Here is a 17044-nt window from a genome sequence, read left to right on the forward strand (position 1 = left end):
TCAAAGGCTTTGGCATAGTCAATAGAGCAGAAAGAGATATTTTTCTGGAACTCTCTTGCTTTTTTGATGATCCAGCGGATGTTGGCAATTTGAACTCTGGTTCCTCTGCCTTTTCTAAAACCAGCTTGAACATCTGGAAGTTCACAGTTCACATACTGTTGAAGACTGGCTTGGAGAATTTTGAGCATTACTTTACTAGCGTGTGAGATGAGTGCAACTGTGCGATAATTTGAGCATTCTTTGGCATTGCCTTTCTTTGGGATTGGAATTTACTTTATTGACTATGCCAAAGCCTTCGACTGTGTGGATCACAGTAAACTGTGGAAAACTGAAAGAGATGGGAATACCAGACCACCTGACCAGCCTCTTGAGAAAGCTGTATGCAGGTCAGGAAACAACAGTTAGAACTGGACATGCAACAACAGACTGGTTCCAAATAGGAAGAGGAGTATGTCAAGGCTGTATATTGTCACCCTGCTTACTTAACTTATATGCAGGGTACATCATGAGAAACGCTGGGCTGGAGGAAGCACAAGCTGGAATCTAGATTGCCAGGCGAAATACCAATAACCTCAGATATGCAGATGACACCACCCTTATGGCAGAAAGTGAAGAGGAACTAAAGAGCCTCTTGATAAAAGTAAAAAGGAGAGTGAAAAAGTTGGCTTAAAACTCAACATTCAGAAAACTAAGATCACGGCATCCAGTCCCATCACTTCCTGGCAAATAGATGGGGAAACAGTGACAGACTTTATTTTTTGGGCTCCAAAATCACTGCAGATGGTGACTGCAGCCATGAAATTAAAAGACACTTACTCCATGGAAGGAAAGTTATGACTAACTTAGCATATTAAAAAGCACAGTCATTACTTTGCCAACAAGGGTCCATCTAGTCAAAGCTATGGTTTTTCCAGTAGTCATGTATGGAATGAGAGTCAGACTGTTAAGAAAGCTGAGTGCTGAAGAATTGATGCTTTTGAACTGTGGTGTTGGAGAAGACTCTTGAGAGTCCCTTGGACTGCAAGGAGATCCAACCAGTCCATGCTAAAGGAAATCAGTCCTGAATATTCATGGGAAGGACTGATGTTGAAGCTAAAACTCCAATACTTTGACCACCTGATGTGAAGAGCTGACTTATTTGAAAAGACCCTGATGCTGGGAAAGATTGAAGGTGGGAGGAGGAGGGGACGACAGAGGATGAGATGGTTGGTTGTCATCACCGACTCGATGGACATGAGTTTGAGTAAACCCCTGGAGTTGGTGATGGACAGGGCGTACTGCAGTCCATGGGGTCGCAAAGAGTCGGACACGACTGAGCGACTGAACTGAATTGAACTTTCCCAACATGAAGGCCTTTTCCAATGAATCTGGTCTTCACATCAAGTGGGCAAAGTATTGAAGCTTCAGCTTGAGCATCAGTCCTTCCAGTAAATACTCAGGGTTGATTTCCTTTAGGATTGACTTACCATCAATTCTTCAGCTCTCAGCCTTCTTTATGGTCCAAGTCTTAAATCCATACATGACTACTGGATAAACTATAGCTTTGACTATATGGACCTTTGTTGGCAAAGTGATGTCTCTGCTTTTTAATATGCTGTCTGGGTTTGTCACAGCTTTTCTTGCAAGGAGCAAGCATCTTTTAATTTTTTGGCTGCAGTCACTGTCTATAGTGATTTTGGAGCCCCCAAATAAAAAATCTATCACTGCTTCCACTTTTTCTGCTTCTGTTTGCCATGAAGTAATGGAAGTGGATGCCATGACCTTAGCTTTTGGAAAGTTGAGTTTCAACACTTTCATTCTCTGCTTTCACCCTCATCAAGAGGCTCTTTGGTTTTTCTTCACTTTCTGCCATTAGAATGGTATAATCTGCATATCTGAGGTTGTTGATATTTCTCCGGGCAACCTTGATTCTAGCTTGTTATTCATCCAGCCCAGCGTTTTGTATGATATACTCTGCATATAAGTTAAATAAGAAGGGTGACAATATACAGCCATAATGTACTCCTTTCCCAATTTGGAACCAGTCCGTTATTCCATGTCCAGTTATGTTGCTTCTTGACCTGCATACAATTTTGTCAGGAGACAGGTAATGTGGTCTGGTATTTCCATCGTTTTAAGAATTTTCCAACTTGCTGTGATCCACACAGTCAAAGGCTTTAGCTTAGTCAATGAAGCAGAGTGATAGTTGCTCAGTAGTATCTGACTCTTTTGTGACCCCATGGAATGTAGCCCGCCAGGTTCCTCTGTCCACTGAATTCTCCATCCAGGCAAGAATACTAGAGTGGGTTGCCATTTCCTTCTCCAGAGGAACTTCCTGGACCATGAATAGAATCCGAGTCTCCTGCATTGCAGGCAGATTCTTTACTCTCTGAGCTACCAGGGAAACCCTGATAGCTCAGTCAATGAAGCAGAAGTAGATATTTTTCTGGAACTGCATTCCTTTCCCTATGATCTCAAGAATGTTAGCAGTTTGATTTCTGGTTCCTCTGCCTTTTCTAAACCCTTGTTAATGGTGGGTTTTTGTAGATTTCCTTTATCTGGTTGAGTAAGTTCTTTTCTACCTCTTGTTTATTGAGTGTTTAATCATGAAAGGATGTTGAGCTTTGTCAAATGCCTTTTCTTCATTATTGAGGTACTCATACGTTTTTGTCCTTTATTGATAGGCTACAGTATAATAATTGACTTTCACGTATTATACCAACCTTGCATCTAAGATAAAACTCACTTGGTCATAATATATAATCCTTTCATATACTTCTGGATTCAGTCTGTTAATATTTTGTTGACAATCATTATGTCTGTATTCATAAGAGATATTGATTTGTAGTGTTTTTTAATTCTATCTTGGTCCAGTTTTGTTATTAAAGTATTACTGGTGTCAAAGAATGACGTGGAAAATGTTCCCTTCTCTACTATATTTTGAAAGATTTTGCAAAACATTGGTGTTTTTTAAATATTTGGTGAATTTGACAGTTAAGCTATTTGGGTCTAAACTTTTCCTTGTGGATGGATTTAGGTTAACAACTCATTCTCTTCACTGAATAAATGTTTATTCAGATTGATTATTTAGTTTAGAATCAGTTTTGGTATTGTATCTTTTTAGGAATTTGCCTATTTCATCTAAATTATCTAGTATATTGGTATACATTTGTGCATAGAATTTTCTTATAATATTTCATTGTTTCTGTGAGGCTAAGAGTAGTGTCCCCTCTTTCGTTCTTAATTTTAGTAATTTGAGTCATCTTGTTTTTCTCAGTCATAGCTAAAATTTTGTCAATTTTGTTGATCTCTTTAAGAACCAACTTTTTGTTTCGTTGATTTATTTCTGTATTTCCCATTCTCTATTTCCATTCTAGTCTTAATTATATCTCCTGTTTGTTTTGGGTATAGTTTTCTCTTCGTTTCCAGTGTCTTAATGTTAAAAGTTAGATAAGTAATTTGAGAACTTTCTTCTTGTTTAATAATAAACAATACAGATATAATTTTACTCTAAACACTGCTTTCACTGCATCTGAATTTTGGTATGTTATTGTCTCAATTTCATTTATTCCAAAGTCTTGTCTAATTTCCCTTGGTTCTTCTTCTTTGGACAGTTTGTTATTTAGGAGTATGTTGTCATATAAAAAGGATGTAAAGGCTTTCCTGGAGGCTTAGATGGTAAGATGGCTTAGCCTGCCTGCAATGTAAGAGACCCGGGTCCAATACCTGTATCAGGAAGATCCCCCGGAGAAGGGAATGACTACCCACTCCAGTATTCTTGCCTGGAGGATTCCATGGACAGAGGAGCCTAGTGGGCTACAGTCCCTGCAGTCACAAAGAGGCAACACAACCCAGCGACTAACTGTCACGCTTTTCAAAGCAGCAAAGCTGCTTTGGAAAACATTTCGGCAGTTCCTTAATAAATTGAAAATCAAATTACTATAGTACCTAGGAATGCCATTACTAGGTATATACCCAAGAGAATTGAATATATAGCTGATCATAATGATATCCAAAAAGTGGAAAAAAGCCAGTGTCTATAACTGCTGAATGGATAAACAAAATGCAGCTGTAAAAAGGATAAAGTACTAATATACAGAATGGGTGAACCTTGAAGACATTATGCTCAGGGAAAGCCAGACACAAAGACTACATGCTTTAGGATTCTATTTATATGCAATGTCCAAAATAGGCAAATTCTTGGAGATGGAAATATGTTAGTGGTTGCCAAGTTTGGGAGAGGGTGGGAATAAAAAATGACTAGTAATGGGTATAGATTTTATTTTTGGAGTGATAAAAATGTTCCAGAATTAGATAGTGGTGATCAAGGCACATTTTGAATATACTAAAAGCTACTGAAATATACACTTTAAAAATTAACAGTAAAAGTGGTATATGAATTTATATCTCAATAAAACTGTTGTTTTTTGAAAAGCTTATTAACAGTGAAATGCCATATACAGCCTATTAAAGTTATAAAAATTAAAAGATTTTATGATTCTATTGATGTGAATATAAATTGGTACCATCCTTTTACAATGCAGCATGGTAACATCTATCAAAATTTTAAAAACATGCCATAATTTCTAAAAACGTACTGTATAAACCCATCTATTAGAAATGCAGATAGGGGATGGATGGATGAATGGATGGATAGATGATTGATAGATGTATATGTACTTTAATGATGTCTAAAATAGACTTGGGGGGAAAATTCTAATCGTGTATGTTATATGATCATGTAAATAAAAGAGAATTATAAATATGCATATATAGGCATATAAGATATATAAATATATATTGAAGAAAGGGATAGAAGTTAGTCCTGAAAAACAGGATGGCAGGGATGGGTAGGTAGAGGGGAAGGAAGAGCCTTGAGGGAAAAGAGGTACATTTTTGTTTTTACTATTTCATTAACTGTACTTATAGTAACAGCAATTAACTTGAAAATATTACAGCACATTGAGAATACCTATGTTGTTACAGCTTTTCATGCAGATTGAAGCTCTCTTTCCACAAAAATTTGGAACATGGACTGAGTATGCCAAAAGATACTGTAATGCACATGTCAGGTACGAAAAACTATTTTCTGTAAGTTTTAATCCTATTTACCATGAACATTAAGCTCTATTAAATTTTTTTTCCCCCAGGGTTTTATAAACTTGTGGTAGCTATGGAATAATCTGAAGTAAAATCTTGGGTGAATGACCCATATATAGAATGAAAAAAAGGAGTAGATAATGGAAGTTTTTCTTTCCTTCTTTTTTACTTTTCATTTTTAAAATTATTTAATTGTGTCGACCAGATGGATGTGCACATTGTACAGAAATGATAAGAAAGTGCCACTTTGCTCGTGTGTTCCAGTTAACCATTTCCCTTCCCAGGTAACCAGTGTTGGCAGTTTCTTACATATTTTTCTGTAGGTATTGTATGCATGAAAAACACATATGGTTATGTATGTACAGTATTATTTCATTTTATTTCTACATGTATAGTATTATACTGTACACATTGTTCTGTAGTTTGCTGTCTTCACCTACTGTATATTGGAGATCTTTGAATATCAGCTACTAGAAAAGCTTCGATATTCCTTTTAAATGTTGCTGTGTATTTCAGTGCTTGGATGCATTATAATTTATTTATGCAGTCTACTATGTATTATAGTGGCAAAGAGCATGCAAAATTAGAGTTAGACTACCTATGTTTTATTTTCACATTCAATACCTACCAGGTATTTCATTTAAGAAAGTAACTTTACCTCTCTATCCCTCAATTTCTTCAGCTCAAAAAAGAGAATAATTATTCCTTCCTTTGAGTTATTATGTGACTTAAATGAGCTTATGTTATGAGGTCTTGAATAGTGACTGGCACATAGTGAGCACTCAGTAATTGCTAGGTATTTTAGTGTTCCGTGTTATATATTCAGTACATGGGAATAAGTCTGTAACACAAATTTATTATAAATGGAATTGCTCATACAAAGGGCATTTGCATTTGTATATTTTTCAGACATTTGCAAATTATGCTTCTCAAAATTTATACCAATTTATATTCATACCAGCAATATGATTATCTCTTTCCTCACACCTTACTGACATATTCAAAGAGAAATTATTTTTCTTGCCAATGTGATCTGATAGTAGTTTTAATGCACGTCAGTCTTCTTATGTTATTAAATGCAGCTTAACATTTTTTCATACTTGTAGAGTCATTTATACTTTTTTCCTGTCAGTTGTCTGTGTTCTTTGCCCTTCATTCTACTAAGTTTATTGGCTCTTAATCTTAATAATATACTGGAAATCTTTGTATATAGTGGAAGTCAGCTCTTTATGTTTGATATGAATCCCACATTTTTTCTCAGTATATGTTTGTGTATGTGTATTTTATTTTTTCCTTTCTACGATTCCCTGAAATAACCCCATGCGGTTGAGATGTTCTGATCCATTCCGTTCCATTCTAGTGCCACACAGTAGCAGGATTAGTTCCCTAATCCTGACCAATGATTGAATCTGGGCCCTTGACAGTGAAAACTCGGATTAAGACTATAAATGGAGAAATATTCAGTATTAATATAAACCATAAACTCATTAAAAAGCCTAATACATTAACCATATGTAAATGGAATTTATATCAGGAATGCAGTCATTGTTTAATATTAGGAAATTTGTTAATATAATTAGCCATGTTAATAATGAAAAGGAAAAGCTTCATTTCATTTCCTCCATTTATGTTGAGGTGTAGTTTGATGAAGTTCAGCATTCATCTTTGATTAAGGTTTTGAATATAAGTTATTCATTTCATGTATGATATTTATATAAATGTAAACACATAAAATATATTTTGTGTGTGTGTGTTTTAAGCCTAAAGCAACCATCACATGAAACACTAATACCAAGGCAAGGGGTTAATTGTCTTTGCACTTTACCTTTATTCTGGGGACATTAGTTTAACTACTCAAAAGAAAAACAGGAGGTAAAATTCAGAAAGAAAAATGCAAAATTATCATTATTTGCTGCTGGTATCATTATTTAGAAGACCTGAGATAATGAGCTGAGAAATGTTCAAAACCAAAGAGATTTCATTAATGTGTCCTAGCACAAGGTTGGAGAAGGCAATGGCACCCCACTCCAGTTCTCTTGCCTGGAAAATCCCATGGACGGAGGAGCCTGGTGGGCTGCAGTCCATGGGGTCACGAAGAGTCGGATACGACTGAGCGACTTCACTTTCACTTCTCACTTTCATGCATTGGAGAAGGAAATGGCAACCCACTCCAGTGCTCTTGCCTGGAGAATCCCAGGGACGGGGGAGCCTGGTGGGCTGCCGTCTGTGGGGTCGCAGAGTCGGACACGACTGAAGCGACTTAGCAGCAGCAGCAGCAGCAGCAGCACAAGGTTACCATTAAAAAGTTGTACACAGATAATAATAAACAGTTTTAAAATATAATACCAAATAGATGCAATACTGGATATTGTTAGGGAGTCCTTAATCCTGGTTCTTACAGATTGTAAATGCCAAAATTTTGCCTACATAAAACAAACACGTTAACACATTAGTACATTTGTCTTTTGGGGACTAGGAAAACCTAAGGGGTCAGAATACATTTCTTCTTTTCTGATTAGGACTTACTACATGAAAATATAAGTGTTTGAAGTGTATGCCTGTCCTTTTCTTGCTTTTGAATGTAGACACTATTTGAAAGGAAGGTTTATCTTTATGAAATGCTTGATTGGGGAGATTGTGTTCTATTTCCTGTTTCCTGTGTGTGTATGCTCAGTCACTCAGTGGTGTTGTTACTCTTTCAATCCCATGGACTGTACCCTGCCAGGCTCCTCTGTCCCTGGAATTTTCTAGGCAAGAGTACTGGAGTCGGTTGCCATTTCCTTCTCCAGGAGATCTTCCCGACCCAGGGATCGAACCCAAATCTCTTGTGTCTCCTGAATTGGCAGGCAGATACTTTACCACTGTGCCACCTGGAAACCCTTCATGTTTACTAGAGAAAGTCATTTCAAGACAGTTATCATGCCTCTTAAGGCATTTTCTTTCAGATTCCATTTCATAAGTTTCAAGTTATTCCTTTACTTCTTTACCTTGGAAGCACTGTTTCCATAGACTCTGATTCAGATCAAGGCACTTCGTGGCATTTTAAGTTAGTTTGTAGAATGTTAATTTTTTTTTTCCTGTAGTGTTCTGAATCTATAAAGTTGTCATTTTCACACTGTAATTCTGCAGAAACCAAATTATGGTGAGTTATTCAGTTCTAAACCCTTATTTTATATTTGAAATGTTATGATTATATTAAAAATAAAGTTAAATGAAGCTTGAGATAAAACAGAACTTTGCCTTTGTAAAGTTTATTAAATACATAAATGATGGCAAACAGAGTTATAATACTTATGTGAAGTGATTTTGAGATGAGAAGTTTAGGTATAGGTTACTACCTATCTGGCTTGATTTGGAAGGCACAGAGAAAGTATTCCTGAATCAGAGCATCTCATATTCAAGATTCCTTACATCATTCACACCACTGGGTTATATTTAGAGGAAGCTGTAAATTCAAATATGATTTGAAGAAGATAACACATTCAATTTTCAACCAGTAGCCAATTAGAGCTAGGAAGACTTTATGATCAGGTGGTCCCCCTCTGTCATTTTATAGATACCTGGTGAGGTTAAATGGCTTGCCGTCTGTGTCACTTCCTCTTAACATTATTTTTCACTTTTCCTGGCAGTAAGAAAGACTTAGGCAAGGGTAACTTTAATAAATGTTCTTTTACAAAGAAAAAAGGACACAAGATAGTCCAGCCGTGCATCCTGTTAGCAGCAGCCACCTCCCTGATGTCATGCTCGAAGGTTAAGAATATCTTTATAGTAATTTATCAAATTTTATGAACTTTCTTTCTAGCTCGTATTTTATGCCCATTCCACTTCTCAAAAGAAATAGTTGTCTAAATTTTTATGACAGGGAAAATGCTGGGTGATAGTACATATAAGGTATGTATGGTCATTCTACAAAAGTGTTAATTAGTAGGTCATGTCAGCATCAGTAAATGTCTTATGTGGAAATGCACTGTACTTTGTCCTCAGCAGCGTTGAACTTAATATTCTCAGCCGTGGCTACATAGAGATCAGGTCTGTTCCACTTGCCAGTAATTCGAATCTGAGAAAAATACTTAATATATGGGATGGCAGAGATAAGTTTGAAAAATAAGTAGCTAAAAACTAATAGGATAAATTCTGCACTTGTGCTTAGAATGTCTGCTTGGTATGAAAGGATTTGAGAAATCCTCACCTATTATCAGTAGTTCAGTTCACAAAGACTTCTGGTTTTGAATAACCCTAGGCTAAATGGCAACCCACTCCAGTACTCTTGCCTGGAAAATACCATGGACGGGGGAGCCTGGTAGTCTACAGTCCATGGGGTCTCTAAGATTCGGACACAACTGAGCAACTTAACTTTCACTTCACTTTCATGCATTGGAGAAGGAAATGGCAACCCACTCCAGTGTTCTTGCCTGGAGAATCCCAGGGAGAGAAGAGCCTAGTGGGCTGCCGTCTATGGGATTGCACAGAGTCGGACTCGACTGAAGTGACTTAGCAGCAGCAGCAGCAGCAGCAGGCTAAATGAAAGTCAAGTGTCTATCATAACTGATAAAAATAAAGTAATGTTAGGGCACACTAATCAGAATAACATCCAGTATAAAGAATGGTTCTACTCTGCCCTTTGATTAGACCACAGCTGGGGAATGGTTAAATTTTGAATTAATCTATTCATTCAAAAAATATTTATAGGGTACCTGTTATTGCCATGCTATACGCTAGGTATCAAGTATTAGATTAGATTAGAGATTAGATATTCTAATAATATCTATAATATTATAATAATAATCTAATATTAGATATTAGGTTAGATATTAGAGCAGCAGTCCCCAACATTATTGGCTTCAGGAATCGGTTTCATTCCTGAGGTTTTCATTCCTCCTGGGGGAGGAGGGGGAGCAGAATGGTTTCAGGATGATTCAAGTACATTACACTTATTGTGCACTTTATTTCTATTATTATTATATCAGCTCCATCTCAGATCATCAGGCATTAGATCCTGGAGGTTGGGGACCCTGCATTAGAGAACAAAACCCAAGTGGTCCCAGCCTTCATTGAATTTTCTAGTCAAATACTAACCAAATAATTTTAGTTGTATTGAGTATCATAAAAGGGAAATAAAGGAAATGAACTAAGCAAGTCAGAAAGGCCTGAAGAGGCATCCTGTGAGTAAGTGACGTTTATCTGCACTCTAGGAAGAGGAATTTTCTATGGTAAGGCTCAGAGCAAGAGAGACTGCTGCGCTTTTGAGGAACTAAAAGAAGTTCAGTTCAGCTGAATATTCTTGAGCTAATTGATCCTTTTGAGAGGATTTCAAGACAAGATGGAATTAGGCAGGGGTCATAATGATACAGTCTTGTTCTTCATCATAATAGCAGTAAGAAGGCATTGGAGGGTGTTTTGTGTTTTTTAGTTATTACTCTTGTGGGTTTTTTAAATTGCAGTAGAATATGCTTGAGGAAATTTCTCACTTTTACCCTTTTTAAGTTTATAGTTCAGTGATAATAAGTACATTCACACTTACTAATGTTGTTGTGCAGCCATCACCACCATCCATCTGAAACTCTGTGCTCATTAAGGAATAATTTCCCATCCCTACCCCGCACCCCAGCCACTGCATCAGGGACTTTAAAGCATGAAAGGACATGCATGATTATGTTCACAAGTTTTATTTGTTATTTTTTAAGACAATGTTTTCATATGGTTCAGAATTCTAAACCTACAGAAGCACATATACTTGGGAAAAATCTCCCTTTCACTGCAGTTTCCCTCCCTTTAGGCAACTGTATATAGGTTTTAATCTTTCTACAGAAATTGTATGCTTTTTCAAACAAATTTTTATTTTTCACTGATTATTACAGACATACACATTGTTTTGTACTTACTTGTCCTTTCTTTGTATATATAGATACTTTAGCTTCTTCCTTTTTTTTAGTGACTTTGTTATTGAGAATATCCATGGTTTCTGGTTGGCAAGAAGTTGAGGAAGTTTGTATACTTATATTTTCTCTAGGAAAGTGGAGTGACAGTTATATGTTCAGAGAAATGGCAAAATTGGGGATTAAAAATTTGGTGAATGTTGACATGGTGTGAGATTTTGGTGAATGGGGGAATGAAATAATGAGATTAGTGTTGTAGAATCAGTGTGGCACTGAGGAACCATTAGAGCTCAGCAATTCTAGATTTGTAATGGAAGCAGTCTTCTGTAAGGTATGGCTTCCCAGCATTGTGGGTAGAGACTTGGAAAAGTCTTGGAGACATCCAAGGTATTTTTTACACTAGCTTGCAATGCATGGACTGTCGGCCAAAGGAAATTATGCTATATTGTTAAAAACAAAAGTAATGTATAGACTCAGAAATGAAAGCAAGGTGAGGAAGTATATTGTGGACATGGTTAAAGTTGACTGAGAGGTACTGATGAGATAGGCTACATTGGGCGTGAGGGAACAAGTGGGCTAGAAGGATGGGCGTACTGGAGAGTGGAAGGTCTGACTTTCCCAGGTAGGGCTATTTTTCAGGATTGGTTATAATAGCAGGAGTGGAATGTTTGGAGTGGATTTTAGAAGGTCACCAGAGACAAGGAATACAAGGAAGTAAAAAAAAAACTAAAAATCATATTTTAAGAAGTATGTTAACAAATGAAAACATATCTGGGAAAATGTTACCAGAATACTGAGGGGATTTCATATTCATCTCTACAAGTGCCTAAAATTATTGATTGCCTGATATATTTAAGACATTATTTCAGAGCTGCTGGCAATACAAAGATGAGTAAGACATAGTGCTTGAACTTACAAAGCTTATAGGAATTTGGAAAAAGAAAGACCTAGAGGGAACAAGTCTTTAAATATTTAAAGATCTGTCATGTTTTAAAGGAATTAGACTTTTGCTTTGTAGCCTCAGAGAGTAAACTATTATCAAGGAATGAAACCTAATGGGGAAATAGGTGTTGGCTTAATACAGGAACTTGTAAAATAGGCATATGTATATTTACTTCTGCTTCATTGACTATGCTAAAGCCTTTCATTGTGTGGATCACAACAAGCTGTGGAAAATTTTTAAAGAAATGGGAATACCTGACTACCTTACCTGTCTCCTGAGAAACCTGTATGCAGGTCAAGAAGCAACAGTTAGAACCGGACATGAAACAATGAACTGGTTCCAAATCGAGAAAGGAATATGTCAAGACTGTATATTGTCACCCTACTTATTTAACTTCTATTTCAGAGTATATCATGCAAAATGCTAGGCTGGGTGAATCACAAGCTGGAATCAAGATTGCCAGGAGAAATATCAACAACCTCAGAGATGTAGATGATACCACTCTAATGGCAGAAAGCCAAGAGGAACTAACGAGCCTCTTGATGAGGGTGAAAGAGGAGAGTGAAAAAGCTGGCTTCAAATCCAACATTCAAAAGACTAAGATCATGGCATCTGATTCCATAACTTCATGGCAAATAGATGGGGAAAAAGTGGACACAGTGGCAGATTTTATTTTCTTGGGCTCCAAGATCACTGTGGACAGTGACTGCTGCTACGAAATTAGAAGTTTGATCCTTCAAAGGAAAGTTATGACAAAGCTAGACAGTGCATTAAAAAGCAGAGACATCACTGCCAAAGATGGTCCTCATAGTCAAAGTTATGGTTTTTTCCAGTAGTAATGTACAGATGTGAGAGCTGGACCATAAAGAAGGCTGACACCAAAGAATTGATGCTTTCGAACTGTGGTGTTGGAGAAGACTCTACTTAGACAGCAAGGAGATCCAACCAGTCCATCCTAAAGGAAATCAACCCTGAATATTAATTGGAAGGATTGATGGTAAAGCTGAACCTTCAATATTTTGGCCAACCAATGCAAAGAGCCAACTCATTGGAAAAGACCCTGATGCTGGGAAAGATTGAGGGCAGGAGGAGAGGAGGGCAACAGAGGATGAGATGGTTGGATGGCATCACCAACTCAATGAACATGAGTTTGGGCAAACTTCAGGAGATACTGAAGGGCAGGGCAGCCTGGCATGCTGCCCTTCATGGGGTTTCAAAGAGTTGGACATAACTAAGCAACTGAATAACACCAACAAATGGTTTTCCCAGTAGTCATGTATGGATGTAAGAATGGGACTATAAAGAAGGCTGAGTGCCAAAAAATTGATTCTTTCAAATTGTGGTACTGGAGAAGACCCCTGAGAGTTTTTTGGACAGGAAGGAGATCAAACAGTCAATCCTAAAAGAAATCAACCCTGAATATTCATTGGAAGGACTGATTCTGAAGCTGAAGCTCCAATACTTTGACCACCTGATGCAAAGAGCCAACTCATGGAAAAGACCCTGATGCTGGGAAAGATTGAGGGCAGTAGGAGAAGGGGGCAACAGAGGATGAGATGGTTGGATGGCAGCTCTGATTCAATGAATATGAGTTTGAGCACACTCCATGAGATAGTGAAAAACAGGGAAGCCTGGCCTGCTGCAATCCATGAGGTCACAAAAAGTTGGACACGACTTAACTGAGCAGGGCTTCCCTGGTAACTCAGACAGTAAAGAATCTGCCTGCAAAGCAGGAGACCGGGGTTCAATCCCTGGGTCGGGAAGCTCCCCTGGAGAAGGGAATGGCAACCCACTGCAGTATCCTTGCCTAAAGAATTCCATGGACAGAGATAATCCCGTCAGGCTACAGTCCATGGGATCACAAAGAGTCGGACACAACTGAGCAACTAACACTTTCAACACTAGAGACTATGCAACAATAATATATGTGTATATGACAATAAAATATATAACACTATACAATAAAAATGGAATGGAGAAATACCATAATCCCAACTATACTAACAGGTAAATTGTTTTCTTTTTTTCTGTAATTCTACCCCTATCCATATGTCTAATAATTTTTATATAGTTTTAAATTTTAACATAGCCTACACGTGATGCTATCATCTGCTACATCACTTAGTGTATCACTTTATCCCTTTGTCTTTATAAGTTGTTTTATTTTCTTTGTTTTTACTGCTGTAAAGATGAAAGAAAGAGTTAGTCATTCAGTTGTGTTGACTCTTTGCAACCTCATGGACTGTAGGCCGCCAGGCTCCTCTGTCCATGGGATTCTCCAGGCAAGAATACTGGAGTGGATAGCCATTCCCTTCTCCAGGTGATCTTCCCAACCCAGGGATTGAACCTGGGTCTCCTGGATTGCAGGCATATTCTTTAAAGATAAAGGTAGTTGATTACTTTGTGGAAAATGGTTTATAATTATTTTAACAATTCAAAGAGGAAAGTGTTTTTAAATAAGAACAAATCAACTAAACTCTCACTGTCCAGAGATAATCAGTACCTAATGTATCAATATTTTTAAACTTTCCCTCTAGATAGCCTTTCTATTAGATACATGGGGGTAGGGAGACAGGTAGATAGATAGGCAATTTTATATAGGTAGGGTCATATTATGCATACTTTTCTGTAATATGCTTTTTCATTAAGCACAATTTTACATTGTCATCCTTTGACAGTAACTAAAATACATCATTTTTATTGGCTACATGGTATTACATATATAAGATATATATGTAAGATATATATAAGATACTATGCCTGAGTTCTCTGGTGGCACAGTGGATAATAATCTGCTTGCCAACGTGGGAGACATGGGTTCAGTCTCTCGTCCAGGAAAATTTCACGTGCTGCGAAGCAACTAAGCCGGTCCACCACAGCTGCTGAACCCGTGTGCTAAAGCCCAGAAGCCACAACTGCAGAACCTGCTTCTGCAGCTCCTGAAGCTTGAGTGCTCTGGGGCCCACGAGCCGCAACTACTGAGCCTGTGTGCCACAAGCACTGCAGCCTGCTCGCCCTAAAGCCTGCATGCCCTGCAGCCCAAATGCCACAGCTGCTGAGCTCGCGTGCCTAGAGCCTGTGCAGCCAGAGAAGCCACTGCAGTGAGAAGCCTGCGCACTGCAGCCAAGGGAAGCTCCTGCCTCCACTACTCAGGAGAGTCTGTGCACAGCAGCGAAGATCCAATGCAGCTACAAATAAACAAGTAAAATAATTTTTTAAAAAAAGATACTATGCCATGTATTTTAGATGTCTTATCTTTAATTCTTTCAGCAATTCTACAAGGTTGATGATAATATGTCCATTTTACAGAGGAGTAAACTGAGGATTAGAAAGGTTAAGGAACTTGTCCAAATCACAGAACTAAAACGTGAAAGAGAAGTTGAAACACTTCCTGTCACCACTTTTCTTCAATCCTCTTTCCAAATTTGAGTTATTTGGTAATTCAGTGTCTGTGTTTATACGGTTGACTAAATAGAATAAATAGACTAAAATTAATATTGTTCTCTAGTAAATCCAATAGTTGAGTGTTCCTTTCTTGGTCAATTTTTTATCTTTAATTATTCTCTTTTATTCTATCTTTTGAGTTTTATATTGCCATCAGTGGTTGTTTTTTTTTTTTTTCTTTTTTTACTCAAAGACTCCAACAGATCTGTCAATTTCCAAAAGGTCATACAAGTACATAAAATAATCTTTTCCTTTTTCCCTTCTTATTTCCTGGAGACCTCCTTCCCACAGCCTTCTGTTCTGCTCCAATCTGGATTTGTTTTTCTTTAGGCGTGACGCAAAGCTGTCTTTTGAGTTTTCTTTTGCATTTCTGTATTCGAAGACTTTTCTTTCTTAGTTTATTTTCTGGTCTTTTTAATGTTTTATTATGGAAAAAGTTCAGTATACACAAAAGTAGAACAAAATAATGAGTCCCCCATGTACTTTTCATGTACCCCATGAGCATCAGCATTTGTCAGCTTATGGCCAGCCTTGGTTTAGCTGTATTCTCACTTATCTCTGTGAAAGTGTGTTAGTCACTGAGTCATTTCCAACTTTGTAACCCCATGGACTGTAGCCTGCCAGGTTCCTCTGTCCATGGAATTCTCCAGGCAAGAATACTGCAGTGGGTAGCCATCCCCTTCTCCAGGGGATCTTCCTGACCCTCTAACCTCTACCACCCCATGTTATTTTGAAGCAAAGCCTAGACATCACATTTTATCCATAAAATATTTTAGTAAATATATCTAGAGAGTAAGGAATCTTTTTAAGAAAAAAATTATTATACTATTATCATGCATAAAAAGATTAACTTTAATAATAATCCCTTAATAACATTAAAAAACCTCATCAGTATTTCTATACTCAGTTATTTTGTGAATGTCAGAATTTTACAGTTTTGTAAGTTTTTCCCCCATTGTTTGTTTGAGTCAGTACTCAAATAAGGCTCACATGTTACAATTCATAGGTCCCACTCTTGATGTCCTAAGTCTCTTTTAGTCTTCAGATTTCTCCTCAATTTCTGAGTTTGATTATTTTTAGTTTACTGAAAAAACTAAATTGTTGCTATAATCTGGATTTTGCTGTTTGCATCTCCACGGTATTGTTTAACATGTTCCTCTGTCTGTATTTGATGCAGAGACTTTAATTTTTTTTTTAGCAGTTCTGCTTTTCTAAGGATGTTGTGTTTTTCCATTAGAAGGCCCATGATATCTGAGGCCTTCCTTTTTGTAATGTTAGTAGCTGAGAATGTTCGGTACACTGTTTATTAAATTATTAGACATTGCAAAGGTAATATTTGGATACTCTTTCTTCATTTATTAGCTAACATACCTCTGTAAAGGATCCTCACCTCATCCACTATTTAGACATTCAGTGGTTCTGTTTGTTTAAAACAGGGAGAATAGGGCTTCCCTGGAGGCTCAGTCAGTGATAAAGAATCTGCCTGCCAGTGCCAGAGACATGGGTTCAATTCCTGATTCAGGAAGATCCCACATCCCACAGAGCATCTAAGCCCATGCCCCACAACTATTGAGCCTGTGCTCTAGAGCCCGAATACCAGAACTGCACTCTAGAGCCTGTGCTCCACAAGAAGAGAAGCCACTGCAATGAGAAGCCTGAGGACCGCAACTAGAGGGTAGCCTTCATTTGCTGCAAACAGAGA

At 37.5% G+C, this 17044-nt stretch overlaps 1 protein-coding gene across 4 annotated transcripts in view; it reads left to right on the plus strand.

The window, feature by feature from the left end:
- Positions 1-17044, plus strand: part of ZRANB3 (zinc finger RANBP2-type containing 3) — a 285930-nt gene that overhangs the window by 161705 nt on the left and 107181 nt on the right. For all 4 annotated transcript variants that reach the window (XM_061135065.1, XM_061135066.1, XM_061135064.1 and 1 more), the window contains exon 6: positions 4966-5051. In XM_061135065.1, the coding sequence (XP_060991048.1) occupies positions 4966-5051 (86 nt within the window). The remainder of the gene's footprint in view (positions 1-4965; positions 5052-17044) is intronic.

The sequence above is a fragment of the Dama dama genome, chromosome 33 (assembly GCF_033118175.1).
Source record: "Dama dama isolate Ldn47 chromosome 33, ASM3311817v1, whole genome shotgun sequence".
Taxonomy (NCBI): domain Eukaryota; kingdom Metazoa; phylum Chordata; class Mammalia; order Artiodactyla; family Cervidae; genus Dama; species Dama dama.